At 48.6% G+C, this 16,341-nt stretch overlaps 1 protein-coding gene across 2 annotated transcripts in view; it reads left to right on the top strand.

Moving 5' to 3' along the window:
* The window catches only part of STK10 (serine/threonine kinase 10), a 118,879-nt gene that overhangs the window by 44,305 nt on the left and 58,233 nt on the right, over positions 1–16,341 (top strand). For both annotated transcript variants that reach the window (XM_086715154.1, XM_086715158.1), the window contains exons 3-4: positions 9,280–9,328; positions 14,719–14,868. In XM_086715154.1, the coding sequence (XP_086571280.1) occupies positions 9,280–9,328; positions 14,719–14,868 (199 nt within the window). The remainder of the gene's footprint in view (positions 1–9,279; positions 9,329–14,718; positions 14,869–16,341) is intronic.

The following is a 16,341-nucleotide window of genomic DNA, read 5'->3' as shown; positions in this document are numbered from 1 at the left end:
ATGAGCTCTGCGCTGACAGCAGAGACCCTGATGCGGGGCTTAAACTTGTGAACTGTGAGATCGTGACCAGAGCTGAAGTTGGACGCTTAACCGACTGAGTCTCCCAGGCACCTTGAGTGAATTTTTTTTAAGTCTATTTATTTGTTTTGAGAGAGATCGACAGAGCACAAGCTGGGGAAGGGTGGAGAGAGAGAATCCCAAGCAGGCTCTGTGCTTGAACTCACAAACGGTGAGTTTTATATACCACATATGTAAGAGTTTATTTCTGGGCTGCCTTTCCACTGATGTATATGTCAGCCTTTCTTCAGTACCAAAGTGTTTTGATTACTCTAGCTTTGTAGCAAGTTTTTTTTAATTATTATTTATTTTTGAGAGAGAAAGAGTGTGAGCAGGGGAGGGGCAGGGAGAGAGGGAGACACAGAATCCGTAGCAGCTCCAGGCTCTGAGCTGTCAGCACAGAGCTCGACGCGGGGCTCGAGCTCATGAACCGCGAAATCATGACTTGAGCTGAAGTCGGAAGCCCAACCAACTGAGCCACCCAGGCACCCCTGTAGCAAGTTTTAAATTAAGAAGTGTGAGATTTCCAACTTTCTTCTTTTTTAAGAACGATTGTCTTGGCTATTTGGGGTCCTTTGATATTCCATATGAATTTCACAATGGATTTTTTAATTTTTGTAAAAGATGCCATCAGGATTTGATAGGGACTCTGTAGATGGGGTAACATTGACATCTTAACAATATGGAGTCTTTCCATCCATGAACATGGGATGTCTTTCTATTTACTTGTCCGTCTTTAACTTCTTTTAGCAATGTTTTATACTTTTCAGGGTACAGATATTTTGCCTTCTTGGGGTTTTTTTTTTTTTTTTTTTTTTTTTCCTTCCTAGGTATTCCTGAGTTATTTTCTTCTTTTTGATGCTATTGTAAATGGAATTGTTTCCTTAATTTCCTTTTGGATTATTCATTGTCAGAGTATAGAATCTCAACTGATTTTTGTGTGTTGCTTTATGTCCTGCAACTTTGCTAAAAATTGTTTACTGGTTGTAACAGTTTTCTGGGTGTTTATAATCTTTAGGGTTTTCTACATGTTGGGTCATGTCATCTGCAGAGATAATTTTACCCCTCCTTTGCAATTTGCTGGCCTCTTATTTTTCTTACTTAATTATGCTGGCTAGGACTTCCAGTATTGTGTCGAATAGGAGTGAAGAAAGTGGGCATCCTTGTCTTGTTCCTAATCCTAGACAAGAAGCTTTCAGTCTTTCACTTCGAGTATAAAGCCCACTATGGGTTTTCATATATGGCCTTTGATATGTTGAGGTGGTTTTATCCTATTCCTAGTTTGTTGGTGGTTTTCCTGGGAAAGAGTGTTGAATTTTGTTAGATGTTTTTTCCTGCATCAATTGAAGGGATGGTGTTTTTTCCCTCCTTCATTCCATTAATGTGGTCAATTCCATTGACTGATCTTTGTATGTTAAACCATCCTTGCTTCCAGGAGTAAATCCCACTGGGCCATGGTGTATAATCCTCTTAGTATGTTGCTGAATTTGATTTGCTAGTATTTTGTTGAGGATTTTTGCATCCGTATTCATCAGGGATATTGATCTGTAGTTTTATTTTCTTGCAGTGTTTGCCTGGCTTTGATATTAGGGTCATGCTGACCTCATAGGATGAGTTAGGTAGTGTCCGTTAAGATTTTCCATGTTTTCATGATTCAATCTAGGTAGGTTGTCTGCTTCCAGGAATTTGTCTAGGTTTTCCAGTTTGTTGGCATATACGTGTTCATGGTACTCTCTTATGATCTTTTTTATTTCTGTAAAATCAGTAGTAATGTCCCCACTCTGATTTCTCGTATTAGTAATTTGAGTCCTCTTTTTTTTCTTACTCAATCTGGCTAATGGACATATGTTTTTAATCAGTGAACATGTGGCGATACACACACACACACACACACACACACACACACACACCTCGAGTGGAATTGCTGGATCATATGGTAATGCTATGTTTAACATTTTGAGGAATTGCCACACTGTTTTCTAAAGTGCCTGCGAAATTTTACATTCCCACCATCATTGTACGAGGGTTTCAGTTTGTCAGTATCCTTGCCAACACTTATTATTGTGCATCTTTTTGATTCTAGGCATCCTAGCCTCTATGAAGTGGTATTTTATTGTAGTTTTGACTGACATTTCCCTAAAGACCAATGACGGTCAGCACCTTTTCATATGTGTATTTGGTCATATGTTTCCCTTTTTGGGGAGAAACATTTATTCAAATCCTTTGTCCATCTTTTTAAGTTTATTTATTTATTTTGAGAGAGACAGACAGAGAGAGAGAGAGAGAGATTGTGAGTGTGCATGTGTGAGTGGTGGGGTCGGGGAGAGAGAGAATCCCAAGCAGGCCCCACACTGTCAGCACAGAGCCCAACACAAGGCTGGATCCCATGATCTCTGGGATCATGACCTGAGTCGAGATCAAGGAGTTGGACGCTCAACCCACTGAGCCACCCAGGCGCCCCCTTTGTCCATGTTTAAATTGGGTTATTTGTCCTTTAAAATTTTTTTTAAGTTTATTTATTTTGAGAGCTAGAGAGAGTGAGGGAGGGACGGAAAGAGAGAGAATCCCAAGCAGGCTCCGCACTGCCCGCGCAGAACCCGACGCAGGGTTTGAGCCCCAAACCGTGAGATCATGACCAGAGCTGAAGTCAGACGCTTAACTGACAGAGCCACCCAGGTGCCCCATATTTGTCCTTTTATTGTTGAGTTGTAAGAGTTCTTTATATAGTCTGAACACTAGTCTTTTATCAAAATATATGATTTTCAAGGTTTTCCCCATTCTGTGGGTTGTCTTTTCACTTTCCTGATCATGCCCTTGGATGTGCAAAAGCTTTTATTGTTGATGAAGTCCATTGTGTTTGGTTTTTGTTGCTTGTGATTTTGGTGTCATTTCCAAACACCCCATCTGGACTAATCCCTGTCTCCTTGACATGCGTTCAAAGGTCCTCAAAGCATGGCACCATAAAGAGGAGAAAAGAAATCATAATTCTTCCAGTTTGCTCCTAAGATTTCTCTACTACCATCTTGCACTATGTGTTTGCTAGAGGGAGGAGAGGTGTGGCCCCAAGATCCAGGCCTCTTGCTCTTTTGCAAATTCCTGTAGAGCAGTGGTTCTCAAGGATGGTCAGGGGACTGGGGGCAGCAACCCTCAGGCATTTGTTGGAAATGCAGCTTCTTGGACCCACCCCAGCCCTACTGAATCAGAAACTCTGGGTTAGGGCCCAGTGACCTTGTTTCTAATAACCTCTCCAGGTGATTCTGTTGCACGCTAAAGTTTAAAGACTACTGACATAGTGTTTCTAGCTGGTACCACCTAGAGATTACTGGGGAAATCTTATTTGCCCCATGAGATGGCATCCTTGTCCTCCTCTCTCACTGTTCTAATTCATCCTCATCATCTCTTGCCAAATGTGAGATCAGATGCTTTTGGTAACAAGTAACAGAGAATCTCAAACTAGCCTAAACAACAAAAGAAATTAATGCATATTTTATTTGAAAAGTCTGGAGGAAGGTCAGGTATGAGGGGGATTTTGAGCAGGACTTAGATTCTCTTTGTCCTCCTCTTTGTAATAGGTTTGTCTTCACATTGGCTTCCCTCATGGTTGCAAGATGGCTGCCTGCAACCATCAGGGCTTTGTGTTTCTTTATGGCTCCAGAGGAGATATCATGGCTTCCCACACCATCAAGCAGAGCTCAGGGCTTGGTTGTGATTAGACCAGCCCTGAATCAGCCCTCAGGGCAAGAGGCAGAGAATTTCCCTGATTGGCTTAGGCCTCCTCTCCCCACTGGGGATGAGATGAGTCCCACCCAGTTTTTGTGGCTGTTTCACAAAGGGGAAGGAAAGAATGCTCTGTGTGCAGGGGGAAGACATCCATGATGCCCTGGGCACTGGGACCCATAAAATGGCCTTTTTACTATTTGCGCCAGCCAAATCCACTGTTCTCTGCTTTCCTACCCTTTAGAGATACCATATCCAGAGGGATCCTCTAAAGCAGAAACTGTCTGTAACACCCCTTATTGAAACCCTCTGGTGCCTTTCTCCAGACATACATACACAGCTCTCAGGGTAAAGTTCATACTTGGAGATGTTTGAATTCTAGTTCCGGTTGGCCTTTGTGGCCCGCTCTCTTCCCACCCTTTTGAACCCCTTGGAACATTCCTCCCTTCTCCCCTTCCTACTCTTCCTTGCTGTTCTGCCTCTGCAGTTGCTGTATTTTACCTGGAATGCCTTTGTCCTTCTTCATTTGGTAAAATTGCCCTTCAAAACCCAGCTCTTCTCTGGGAAGCCCTCCATAGTTACAGGCCTCTAGGTAACACAGTCACCATGTGCCTGTACTGGCCTCTGCCTTGGGGCAGGGATGTGTCTGGTTCCTCCTGGTTCCCTGGTCCCCAGGCTTGTTATAGACTAGGAGCTCAGATAGTGTTTGTTGATTAAATACTACATTTATGGCCCTGCTGCGCCTAGCAATGTGGAGCCCTTGGTAGAGTTGTGGATGGATTAAACTGATCACAAACCTCACTTCTCCTGGTCCTGAGAAATCCTAGAGCCACAAGTGGCTTGCTGCTCTCAAGGGAGTGTGAAGGATGAGCCTCTGATGGGTTCAAGTTGTTGGTCCTTGGTACTTAGAGCTGGATTTGGGGCTTGGTAAGGGCTTAGAGGCCTTCAGTTCTGCACCGCGGAATCCTTGATCCTAAGGAGCCTTCTTTCATCCCAGGACACCGTGGACACAGGCCTGCTTTAATTGTGGACAGCCACAGATAACTTCCTCCTCCTTCAGAGGAATCGATGCATCTACAGCCAGGGGTTATTTTAGGCCTGTTCTTCCCATTAAAAACAAAGTATTTCTAATATTTTTATACATATTTGTTGAATAAAATTTGGAAAACATTTAAGTATAGACCACCTGTAATCCTTCCCTGAGCATTGATGTACGTACCTCCATTCTATCTTCTAAGCATGCATATTTCGTAACTTCGAAAGGTATTAAGATGATTATTTTATTTTTACTCTGTTATTTTTATTAATTGAGATTATTTTGTTAACTAAACCCCACGCATTTCAGTAGAAGTCCCGTACAGCCCTGCCAGTGACAAGGTGAAAGGTAGAACGTTAAGACACATGGAATGGAACCTAGTAAGAACTATCATGAAAGGGACTTTTTTTCTTTCCCCCATCCCATCAGGGCACTAAGATGTGAAATTTTTATTTATTTATTAAAACAATTTTTTTTAAATGTTTATTTATTTTTGAGACAGAGAGAGGCCGAGCTTGAACAAGGGAGGGGCAGAGAGAGAGGGAGACAGAATCCGAAGCAGGCTCCAGGCTCTGAGCTGTCGGCACAGAGCCCCAATGTGGGGCTCAAACCCATGAACTGTGAGATCATGACTTGAGCCAAAGTCAGATGCTTAACCAACTGAGCGACCCAGGCTCCCTAAGATGTGAAATTTTTAAAACCAATCGGGGGTAAAAACACTTTCAAAAAAAAAAGAAAAAGGAAGAAAAACCAAACCCTATTTTGCCACATGTGAGGGTATAGTCAGGTGGTATTTACACAAAGGTTAATGGAATATCATTCTAACACATGTGTGATTAATACCAAGGAGCGTTGTTTCTTCAGACTTCTGCAGGATGATTATCTTTTAAAAACATTTAGGGGCGCCTGGGTGGCGCAGTCGGTTAAGCGTCCGACTTCAGCCGGGTCACGATCTCGCGGTCCGTGGGTTCGAGCCCCGCGTCGGGCTCTGGGCTGATGGCTCAGAGCCTGGAGCCTGTTTCCGATTCTGTGTCTCCCTCTCTCTCTGCCCCTCCCCCGTTCATGCTCTGTCTCTCTCTGTCCCAAAAATAAATAAAAACGTTGAAAAAAAAATTAAAAAAAAAAAAAAATAAAAAATAAAAACATTTCATTGGGGTCCATATACAAATTGTGGAATGTTGCGGGTTTAATCTCGGTATAGAACAAAAAAGTTGGTACATTTTTTTTCCCGGGAATAGAACCAAAGCTAAGCTCAGAACTTTCCAGCAGCTAGAGCAATCAATCAATCAATCAGTACATTTTAAAAAATTACAAAAGGGAAGTGCATGGGGTCACGGAGCTCTTTAATTGCAGAAGAGGAAGCAAATGGATCGGCGGAATGGTCAAACTTTCCTAGTGCCACGATCTGGAGAGGATGGGGGGGGGTCTTGTGTAAGGGGACTGTGTAAGGGACAAGTTCACTGACAGATGCAGGAACTGCCTGGGTTTGGCCACTTCTCATACTGCCTGTTGATAATAACAGAGGGTGTGCTGATAGACTTAGTTCTAGGAAGGCACAGATTTGTAGGGAGCCTGAATAAGGTGGTGTAAGTGTGATACTTGCTGGTGGGTTTTGTTTGCCAGAGGTTCAAGGAGAGCGTGTTAATCGGTGTGGCTTTGCTACTGGGCTTTCGTGTTGAGAATCTCCTTTAACTGCCTTGACTTTGGAGGTGGAGGTGATTAGTGCCATTTTATAGATGAAATTGAGGCTCGGGGAGATGAAGTGACTTACTCAAGGTCACATAGCCAGTTAAGCTGCACCATCAGTACCGGAACTCAAGTTCACCACCTTTCAGCTGCACCCTTAGAGAAGGGGGCAGTGCCTGAGCCTGTCCTGCATGCACTGTGTGGGAGGCTGGGCCTGTTGTTTTGTTTTGTTTAAAAATTTTTTTTTAACGTTTACTTATTTTTGAGACAGAGGGAGACAGAGCATGAACGGGGGAGGGTCAGAGAGAGAGGGAGACACGGAATCTGAAACAGGCTCCAGGCTCTGAGCTGTCAGCACAGAGCCCGACGCGGGGCTCGAACTCACGGACCGAGAGATCATGACCTGAGCGGAAGTCAGCCGCCTAACCGGCTGAGCCATGGGCCTGTTGTTTTGTAAACACCACCTCATCCAATCCTTAGGGTAGCTCTGCGTGGTCCTTAGTATTACCCGAGCCACACAGATAGTAAGGGGTGCAGAGGCAGAACGGCGGCTCCTAACCTGGGTTTGGTGGGGGGACTTCAGGGTGTGCAAAAATTCAGTAGAATTGCATGCCCCTGTTCCTGTTTGCATTTTTCTGAATGAGAGGAGAGGATACCTTTCATGGAGTCTCAAGAGAAAAAAATCCCAGACCTTTGAGCTCAAGGAAGGAGCCATAGTAACAGTTCATACTGACTGAGCCCCAGCCCGGTGCCTGCCACCCGGCAAGGCCTGGTGACCTGTCATTCCTGCGGAGGTCAGGTGAGCAGCAACCGGGCTGCTCAGATAGTAAGCGGTTTTGCACGATGACAAGGTTTGCTTCTCGTGGCTGGGCTTTTCCTAGTAATTAGTAGGGTTTTTTGTCCTTCTGTGGAGCTGAGAATTATTAAAAGCCAGAACGATCTGCTGCTGTGCAAGAGGTCAGTGCCTGTGTCCAGGCCACCTTTGTTCCCTGGCCCCAGGGAACAAGTCTGGTTGGGGAGCGGTTGGTGAAATGAAGCAGTGAATGAAGGAACGAATGGAAGAAAGAAGTACCTCTTTCTCACTGTTCTGGGTTGCAAGTCATTAATTCATCTCTGATGGCTGTTATTCAGGGTCCCTGTAGTGTTGGAAGTCCTGGGGCAGTGCGGGCCAAGCACCATCAGAGGGACCCTAGGGGCCTCAGGGGCCATGTCCTTCCTCCCTGGCGGGAGGTGGTGTGCAAGCTGGTGGTGTTCCCTTACAAGGCTCTCTCCCCCAGCACGGAGCCTCCCACAGCATGGAGCAGGCCTGTTCCCTGCTCAGGGCCAAGCTAGGAGGGCCAGCACTGTCTTGCTACCCCCAGCATCTGGGATCTCTGGCCCCCTGCCTGCTCTGGTTTCTTGCATCCAGGTGTGGCTTGTCCCCCGAAAATATAGCCCAGTGGGGGGGCCCAGTTAAGTGCAGTGGCATCAACAAGCCCCATCTTCCAGCTGAGAAAATGTTGAAGTGACCTGCCCACGGCTGCAGCTAGTGAACGGCGGGCCTGGGACCTGGGTCCAGCCACAGATCACCGCATCCTTACATTTACATGGCCAGGAAGCCTCTGGAAGGTCTGCCACAAGCTGGAGACTCATGGAAACAGTGCGGCCACTCCTCGCTCCTCTGACTGGAGAGCTGCTCTGGCCCAGAGGATTATGGCGGAGGTTTTCTTTCCCCTCGGGGGGGGGGGGGGGGGGGGGGGGGGGCGGGTAATGACTGGCCCCAGGGCACGGCGCCTGCCTTTGCCCAGCTAGGTTGGAGGGACTTCTTTACCACACGCTGGGCCAGGAGCTGGAAGCGGTGAGGAGATTCCGGGAATGGCTGCTCGAGTTTGTGACGCTTCCCCCTTCCCCACCTACCTGTATCTGTAATTTCAGAGAAAAACAGCATCTTTGCATATGTGATAGGAGCCCAGTGTGGGTGAGAAAGAACAAAGATGGGAGGGCTAGAGAGGGAGGGCCTGGGTCAGCATCAGTGGCAATCTGCACGCTCGTTGTCCTTCTCCAGCCCCTGCGCTGAGCTGGGAGCCAGCCCTCGGAGGCCTGGGTCTGGTTGTTCTCCTGGGCCCTGTCCCTGCTGGGTGTGTGATGAACGAATGAATGCATGCATGCAAGAATGACCTGGGGCGTTAGAAAACCTTTCTGGTGCAGGACCTGCCACTTAAGAATCTGTGGCCTCGCTCAGTCCCATCCCCTTCCTGGGCCTGGGTTTCTACACCTGGGCTGGTCTTCAAGGCCCTGATGTTCTGATGTTGCAAGCCAGCGAGGGCCCTGGCCTCTGAGAGATGGAGAGAGGCGCGAGATAGGTGCCAGGATTCCGTGAGGACTTGGCCGGCTTGTATGTGGGCAATGGTGTCCTTTGAGCTTCCTGGCTGTGGGGCCTAGGAAGTAGAGCAGCTGGCAGGTGGGGACAAGGGAGGAGGGCAGGCTGGAGGAGAAGGGAGGGTGCAGGCGGGGGGCAAAAGGCCATTGGCTACCGTTGTGGGTTTCCGTGGCAACTTTTTTTCCCCCCCCTGAAAAATGAACTGGCCAGGGACCCCTCTGGGTTTCAGAGACTCCTGTGAGGGTTGGGGTCAGATCAGAGGGGGTGGTGCAGACTGGACAGGCCCCGGGGCAGGATGAGGAGAGGCCAGGGAGCGGGGGCAGTGGGTGCCGGCTGATCCTGCTGGGGCCGGGTCCCGAGGTGCTCCCCATCCCGTGGGCTGTGCACCCCTGCTCACTCTTACTTTGCCTTGTGTTTTCTGCAGATCATGATCGAGTTCTGTCCTGGGGGAGCTGTGGATGCCATCATGCTGGGTGAGTGTCCCTTGACCCGGTGCAGTGGTGCTGGGGTGGGCTTGAGGGCTCTAGTCCAGGACTGGTGTTCCGCACTCCCCTGCCCCAGCAGTTCATGTGGTCTGTTTGAGTACTTTTATGCTCTGTCCCCTTTTGGGAATGGGGTTGGGTTCTTGGAGGGAATGCAGGGTGCTCATTAGAAAGCCAACACTTCCTATTCAAAAAGCCATGTGTCCTTGAGCTGGTCACTCATCCCCTCCAGCCTTGTTGGCCGTAAGATGGGTGAGACCTTCTTTGCCTCACCCCACAGCACCCTGAGGAGGTGAAAATGAGACCCCTAAGGGAGATTCTTTGAAGAGTGGGAATTCTGGGGCACCTGGGTGGCTCAGTCTGGTAAGCCTCCGACTTCGGCTCAGGTCATGATCTCGCGGTTCGTGGGTTCGAGTCCCACGTCGGGCTCTTTGCTGACAGCTCGGAGCCTGAAGCCTGCTGCGGATTCTGTGTCTCCCTCTCTCTCTGCCCCTCCCCCGCTTGTGCGCGCGCTCGCTCTCTCTCTCTCTCTCTCTCTCTCTCTCAAAGATAAATAAACATTAAAAAAATTTTTACAGAGGGGCACCTGGGTAGCTCAGTCCGTTGCACATCTGACTTCCTGACCAGATTGACACTTAGAGGGGTTAAGGAGCTGTCCCAGAGTCCCACAGCAGGGCTGAGACAGGAGCCTGGCTCTTGCTGGCTTGGTGGGCAGTGAGTGAGGAGAGGCTGAGGGTCTGGGGCCCCAGAGCATTGATAGGCAGGCCTAGGATTTTGCGGTGGCTCAGGAGAGGGGAGGTTTTCAGTACAATGTAGCACTATTCAGCCACTCTCTTACTATGAGGAAGGTATTTCCCCCCTGAGTTTATCTCAGGAATGTTGAATTTGTGGCGGCCCTTTCTGGAAATACAGAAATGCTGGCCTTCCTTGCAGAGCCCCTTACCACACTCCCAGAGTTGTCAGATGGGTAAATGATGGATGTGAGTATGTATGATGCGGACTTCGGGTGTTCCTTCTCTCAGCAGAGACTGCCTTTGAAGATTTTCATCATTCTGGGTAGAATTTAACAAAATAAAAATGGTGGTCTTGTAGGAGTTGAGACTCTCTAGGTTATAAGGCGATCAGAGGACTCTTTAAATTGGTTTAGGGGGAAAAAAGGTGGGAGATATGGGAGGGAGAATTTATTGGCACAAATAACTAAAAAGTTCAAGCATGGCCAGCTTTAGGCACAGCTTGATCTAGGAGTTTTTGTTTTGTTTTGTTTTGTTTTCAAGTTCTCATAAAAACATGGTTTCCTACTCCAACTCTTGGCCCCACTTTATTCTGTGTTGGTCCCATTCTCATACTGGCTTTCTGTTTATGGTGACAAGGTGGCTGTAGGAGCTCCAGCAATCATATCTGTATTCCGAACAGCAAGATAGAAGAAGGGAGGATAGGACAACTCCACAAACACACTTTCCACTTTTTTAAGGAGACATTACAGAAGCCCCATATGATACCTCCATTTACATCTCATTGGCCAGAACATAATAGCACACAGCTAGAAGGGAGGCTGGGAAATGTGGTCTTCTAACTGGTGGCCATGTGTTCAGATACTCACAAAGAAGGGGGGGAATGGGAGCCATCTACCAGCTCCTGCTACTCCAGGTATGCAGCTTAGCTCATGTGGGGGGAGAATGTCAGAGATGGAAAAGACATTTACACATACCTTGCACTTACTGGGTCCTTGACCTCATTCATAGCTGGGGCAGGACCCCAGGCTGTGGCTTAGCCTGCAGGCAGACTCACTCTCTGGCTGCTCTCTCAGTTCTCCTGCTCCAGTCCCAGGTGGTTTTCTTCTTGGTGGAGGCAGCAGTTAAAGGAGCATTGCCATTGCCATCGGCATCCCAAGTGGGTTTTGTTTTTGTTTTTGTTTTTGTTTTTGTTTTTGTTTTTGAGAGAGTGAGCAGGGGAGGGGCAGAAGGAGAGGGAAAGAGAGAATCTTTTTTTGTTTGTTTTTAATGTTTGTTTATTTTTGAGAGAGAGTGAGACAGTGCGAGTTGGGGAGGGGCAGAGAGAGAGGGAGATACTGAATCCAAAGCAGGCTCCAGGCTCTGAGCTGTCAGCACAGAGCTGAACGTGGGACTCAAACTCATGAACCGTGAGATCGTGACCTGAGTCGAAGTTGGATGCTCAATGACTGAGCCACCCAGGCGCCCCTAATGTTTGTTTATTTTTGAGAGAGAGAGGGAGAATTAGAGACAGCATGTGTGTGGGAGGGGCAGAGAGAGAGGGAGGGAGAGAATCCCAAGCAGGCTTTGCGTTAATAGCAGAGAACCCAACGTGGGGCTCGAACCCGTGAATTGTGAGATCGTGACCTAAGCCAAAGTCAGATGCTGAACCGACTGAGTCACCCAGGCGCCTCACCATCAGCATTCTAGAAATTAGGGTGAGAGAAGAGAAGGTGGGATGGGGAGAGCTGACCAGGTGAGAACTGGTTGCAGCTGTGTGACGAGGGGTGGGCTCTCCCACAGACGCTGACCCTGCTTAGAGGCACTTTCTGTCCTCGGCATCTCCCCATCGCCCTGCAGAGTTGCATAGAGTGACGAGCCTGGACTTGGGGTCCAAGGGACCTGAGGTCTGTTTCTAGGTTCCTCTGTGGGATAGCTGTGGGGTGCTGGGCTGGCCCCTTTGCGAGATGGGGGGAATATGCAGAGCGTGTCACTGTATGGCCAGGCTGGTTACTTAACACCCAGTGTTTGCTCTGATCCAGTTGGCCTTGCCTTGCCGGCTCTTCAACGTTTGGCTCTCAGCCCTCCTGCGGAGGAGAGGGGGTGGAGTGGGACTAGCTGTGGTTTCAAACAGACGTAGGACTCATCTGCAGTGTTGCAGATTTTTTTAATCTGAAGAAAATATTCATGTATTGCTGTGTAATCAAAAATTAATCTCAAGAATTTATCATACTGTATGATTCCAATTATATGACGTTCTAAAAAAGGCAAGACTGGGGACAGAAATCAAACTAATGATTTCTCCAGCTCATGGGCTGGAGACGTGGGGCTGAAATGTTGATCACACACGGGTTCGGGGGAGTGATCGAAACATTCTGCATCTAATTCGTGGTGGTGGTCACGTGACTATATACGTTTGCCAAAACTCATAGAATTGTACACCTAAACAAAAATGAATTTTACTGTTGATAAATTTTATCTACATAAGGCATATCTACCTGGTTGGGTCATTGTGAAGATTAACTGAAAGAATGCATCCAAGTCCCTAACACTGGGCCTCATATGTTGGTAAAACCTCAGAAAATGATGACCGTGAGATCTCCACCATCATCAACATCATCATCATCATCATCATCATCATCATCATCATCATCTTTGCTTATTCTGATTTCATTTATGTAAATAAATCAGGCACAAGAGGTCATAGTTTGACCTTTAAAAAAAATGGCCACAGATAATCCAGCATAATCTCAGGACCAGCCTAACAGTAATCGCCTTTTATTGGCCGTCCTTTGTGCTGAGAAGTGAACGTGCTTTATCGCTGGGGCCCTGCCTACGTCCATTCCCATCATCTCATTTTACAGATTGGGAGATGAAGGCACAGACGGATGGAGCGCCTTTGAGAAACCACATAGCTAGCAAGGGGCAGCACCTGGGTTCAGGCTCAGTCTGCGTGGTCCTGGTGTTCCCCAGGCTCTAACCTTGTCCGTGGATGGCAGGACATGGGAGTTAAGGCTGAGGCCACAGGGAGGGATCGTGGTTGTGGATCCCAGAGAAGGACCCCTGGTCTGGGGCCAGGCTTCCCAGGGTATTGCTGCTGGCTCTGGCATGTGTTTTTGTTTTTGTTTTTGTTTTACCAAGCCTGTGGGATCTGTCCTTCAGGATTTCTGGCCAGGCGCGGCCAGGGAAAACAGATGGGAGAGGACTGCCCTGATTGGAGGGAGGCCTGGAAGCAGTGCCCTGGCCGGCCAGCCCTGGAACCTGCAGCCGGAGGACCCAGCAGGCAGGGCGGTGGGAGCTCCCTGCAGCACAGGTGGCCTGGTGGCAACAAGAACTAAATAATCCCGCTAGCCAGTGGGGCAGTGAGCACAGGACGTTGACCTTGAATCTTCTCACGCCCTTCCCCCCCCTACACCCACTCAGTCCCACTTTCTGTCGTTCCCACCTCCCTGACCCGTTGAGTCGAGAATGCTTCCTCTTCGAAGCCTTGGCCGCCTTCTTGTCCTCCTGCACCGCCACGATGGCCCGCCGCCGAGCTCCCTGCAAGCTCCTCACTCACCCCACGAGGGACGCTTTTTTAAATGCAAAAATCAGACGGTCTCTGCCTTGCTTAGAGCCTCTCCTGGACTGCCCATTGCATTTCGAATAAAGTGCAACCCTCATAGATGGCCTGCAAGGTCCTGCAAAATCAGGCCCTTCTGACCTCTGACCTTGATTCGCTTTCCCCTCATCCTTCCCCTTTAGTCAACAAGGGCCCTTTGCACGTGCTCTGCTCCCTGTGTGGAATGCCCTTCTTAGTGCTCCCCACCTGCTCAGAGAAGGGTCCTGCCATCTCTAAAAAGCAGACACAGGGTTGTACATTGTGTGTGTGTGTGTGTGTGTGTGTGTGTGTGTGTGTGTGTGTGTGTCCCTGACTTGCGCACAAGAGGCTCTTGATGACGGCCTTCCCACTAGCCCTTCACCTTCCAGCACCTTCGCTCCTCCAACACCACCACCAGCCAGCGGACGTTTCTTTAACGCCAGCTTGTGTCAGCCTCCAGGCCTCTGCTTCTGCTGCTTCCTTGACCTGGAATGCCCTGGCCTCGCCTTTTCGCCTCTCAAACACCTGTTCTTCGTACAAGACACAGCTTGAATGTGTCCCCTTTCTCCTGGGGAGCCTCCTAATTCCCAGGCAGAAGGGGTTGCTGCCCATCCTGTCCACCCCCAACCCTCATCCAAATCCCACTCTGTTCCAAGCATTGCTCACTGTTTCCACGTGCCTCTCCGTGTCCCTGCACCAGGCACGGAGCCTGACATGGTGTAAGTGTCACTGACTGTCTGCTTGCAGAATGGATCTTTGCCTCTTGATATGAACCTGAGTTCTAAAGCCAGACTGGCTGGCTTGAATCTAAGATCGGTGAATTTCTTCCTGTGTGACCGTGAGCAAGTATGTTGACCTTTCTGAGCCTTGGCTTCTTCCTCTGTAAAATGAGGTAATAATTGTGCCTGCTCCATAGTGTTGCTCTGAGGACAAAACAGGTAACATGTGGAGTGTTTAGAAATGAACTCGGTACGTGGTCAAGTGCTCAGTAATGGTGGGGGCTTTTGTATTTCTTGTACCTGGCATGAACTTGACATTCAGCTGCCTGTAGTGGGCACTGCATTGACAGTGGTTCCCCTGTCTGTTTCCAGAGCTGGACAGAGGCCTCACCGAGCCCCAGATTCAGGTGGTTTGCCGCCAGATGCTGGAAGCCCTCAACTTTCTGCACGGCAAGAGGATCATCCACCGGGATCTGAAAGCTGGCAATGTGCTGATGACCCTCGAGGGAGACATCAGGCTGGGTACGGGGTGTCTGTGGGTGAGGACAGGAAGGCAGAGCCCCACGGGGCCCGCCTGGGGGTTGTCAGCCTGGCCTCTGTGGGCAGGAGGGGGAGTGCGGGTGGGATCTTCACTCCCGCGGCTGGTCTTTCCGCCACCTGCCCCGGGCCACAGGATGGTTCCCATTGGCTCGGTCTCACCCACTGGTTCTTAACTGAGGGTGATTTTTGTCCCCCAGGAACATTTGGTTGTCACAACTAGGGACAAGGGAGACCCCTGGCATCTGGGGCTCACCATCCTCCAGCGCCCAGGACGGCCCCTCGCCAGGGATCTGCCCATGAGGCTGGTGGTGTCCTGTGGGAGGCGCTGGTCTGACCCTTTTGCTCCTGCTTCTAATCTAGAGAATTTGAGTGAGAGTGGCGGACAGAGGGACGAGTCCGCCTCCGTTCGCAGGTAGAAAAATAGGACGTCAGGCGTATGTGTCGAAACAAACCTTTTTTTGTTTTCGTCTCTTCTCTCCTTGGGTTTTCTTTTTCTTTTTTTTTTTTTTTCCAGATTGTGGTAAAATGCATGTGACATAAAATTGATCACCTTAACTTTGAAGTGTAGTTTTTAAGTGTCCAGGTCAATGGCATGAAGTACGTTCACGTTGTCGTGCAGCCATCACGACCATCTGTCTCCAGGAACTTTCCGTCATCCCAGACTGAAACACAGTCCCCATTAAACACTAACCCCCACCTCCAGGCCCTGGTCACCTCCATTCTACATTTTGTCTACGATTTTGACTGTTCTAGGGACCTCCTATAAGTGCAATCATTTGTGCTTTTGTTTCTGGCTTGTTTCACTCAGCATAATGTCCTTGAGGTTCATCCGTGTTGTAGCAGGTGTCAGAATTTCTTTGTGTTTTTAATACCTTTTTTTTTTTTTAACCAAAATAACACAGGCACACCTCATCTGCTACCACCACCTCTTTCCCCATCCATTTCCACCAATGACACTGAACTCTTGTCCTATTTACTCCTGCATTGATCAATAATATGCTTATAATGCTATTTCCTTTTTTAAAAAATGTTTGTTTATTTATTTATTTATTTTGAGAGAGAGAGTGTAAACATGAGAGGGAAGGGGCAGAGGGGGAGAGAGAGAATCCCAGGCAGGCTCCGTGCTGCTGGCACAGAGCCTGATGTGGGGCTCAGTCTCACCACCGTGAGCTCACCACCCGGGTCGAAATCAAGTCCGACGCACTTAATCGACTGAGCCACCCAGGCGCCCCTGTAATGCTGTTTCTTAACTAATGGCTTTTATTGTTTGATGGAAAATCATACATGTTTATTATCCAAAACTTACACAGTACAGGAACGTTGGGAGGGGAGAGCCTGGAAGTCCCTCCAATCTCATTCTCCAGAAGTTGGCACTGGTTGTCCTCCCAGATCACATGTGCATACGTCTCTGCCAGTGGAAGGGTGTCCGGACAGAGAGATGTTTTGTCTTTCAGT

This window comes from Puma concolor, chromosome A1 (genome assembly GCF_028749965.1).
Source record: "Puma concolor isolate L17-30 chromosome A1, mPumCon1.1.hap2, whole genome shotgun sequence".
NCBI classification, from domain to species: domain Eukaryota; kingdom Metazoa; phylum Chordata; class Mammalia; order Carnivora; family Felidae; genus Puma; species Puma concolor.
This window is presented reverse-complemented; position numbering and strand designations above follow the sequence as displayed.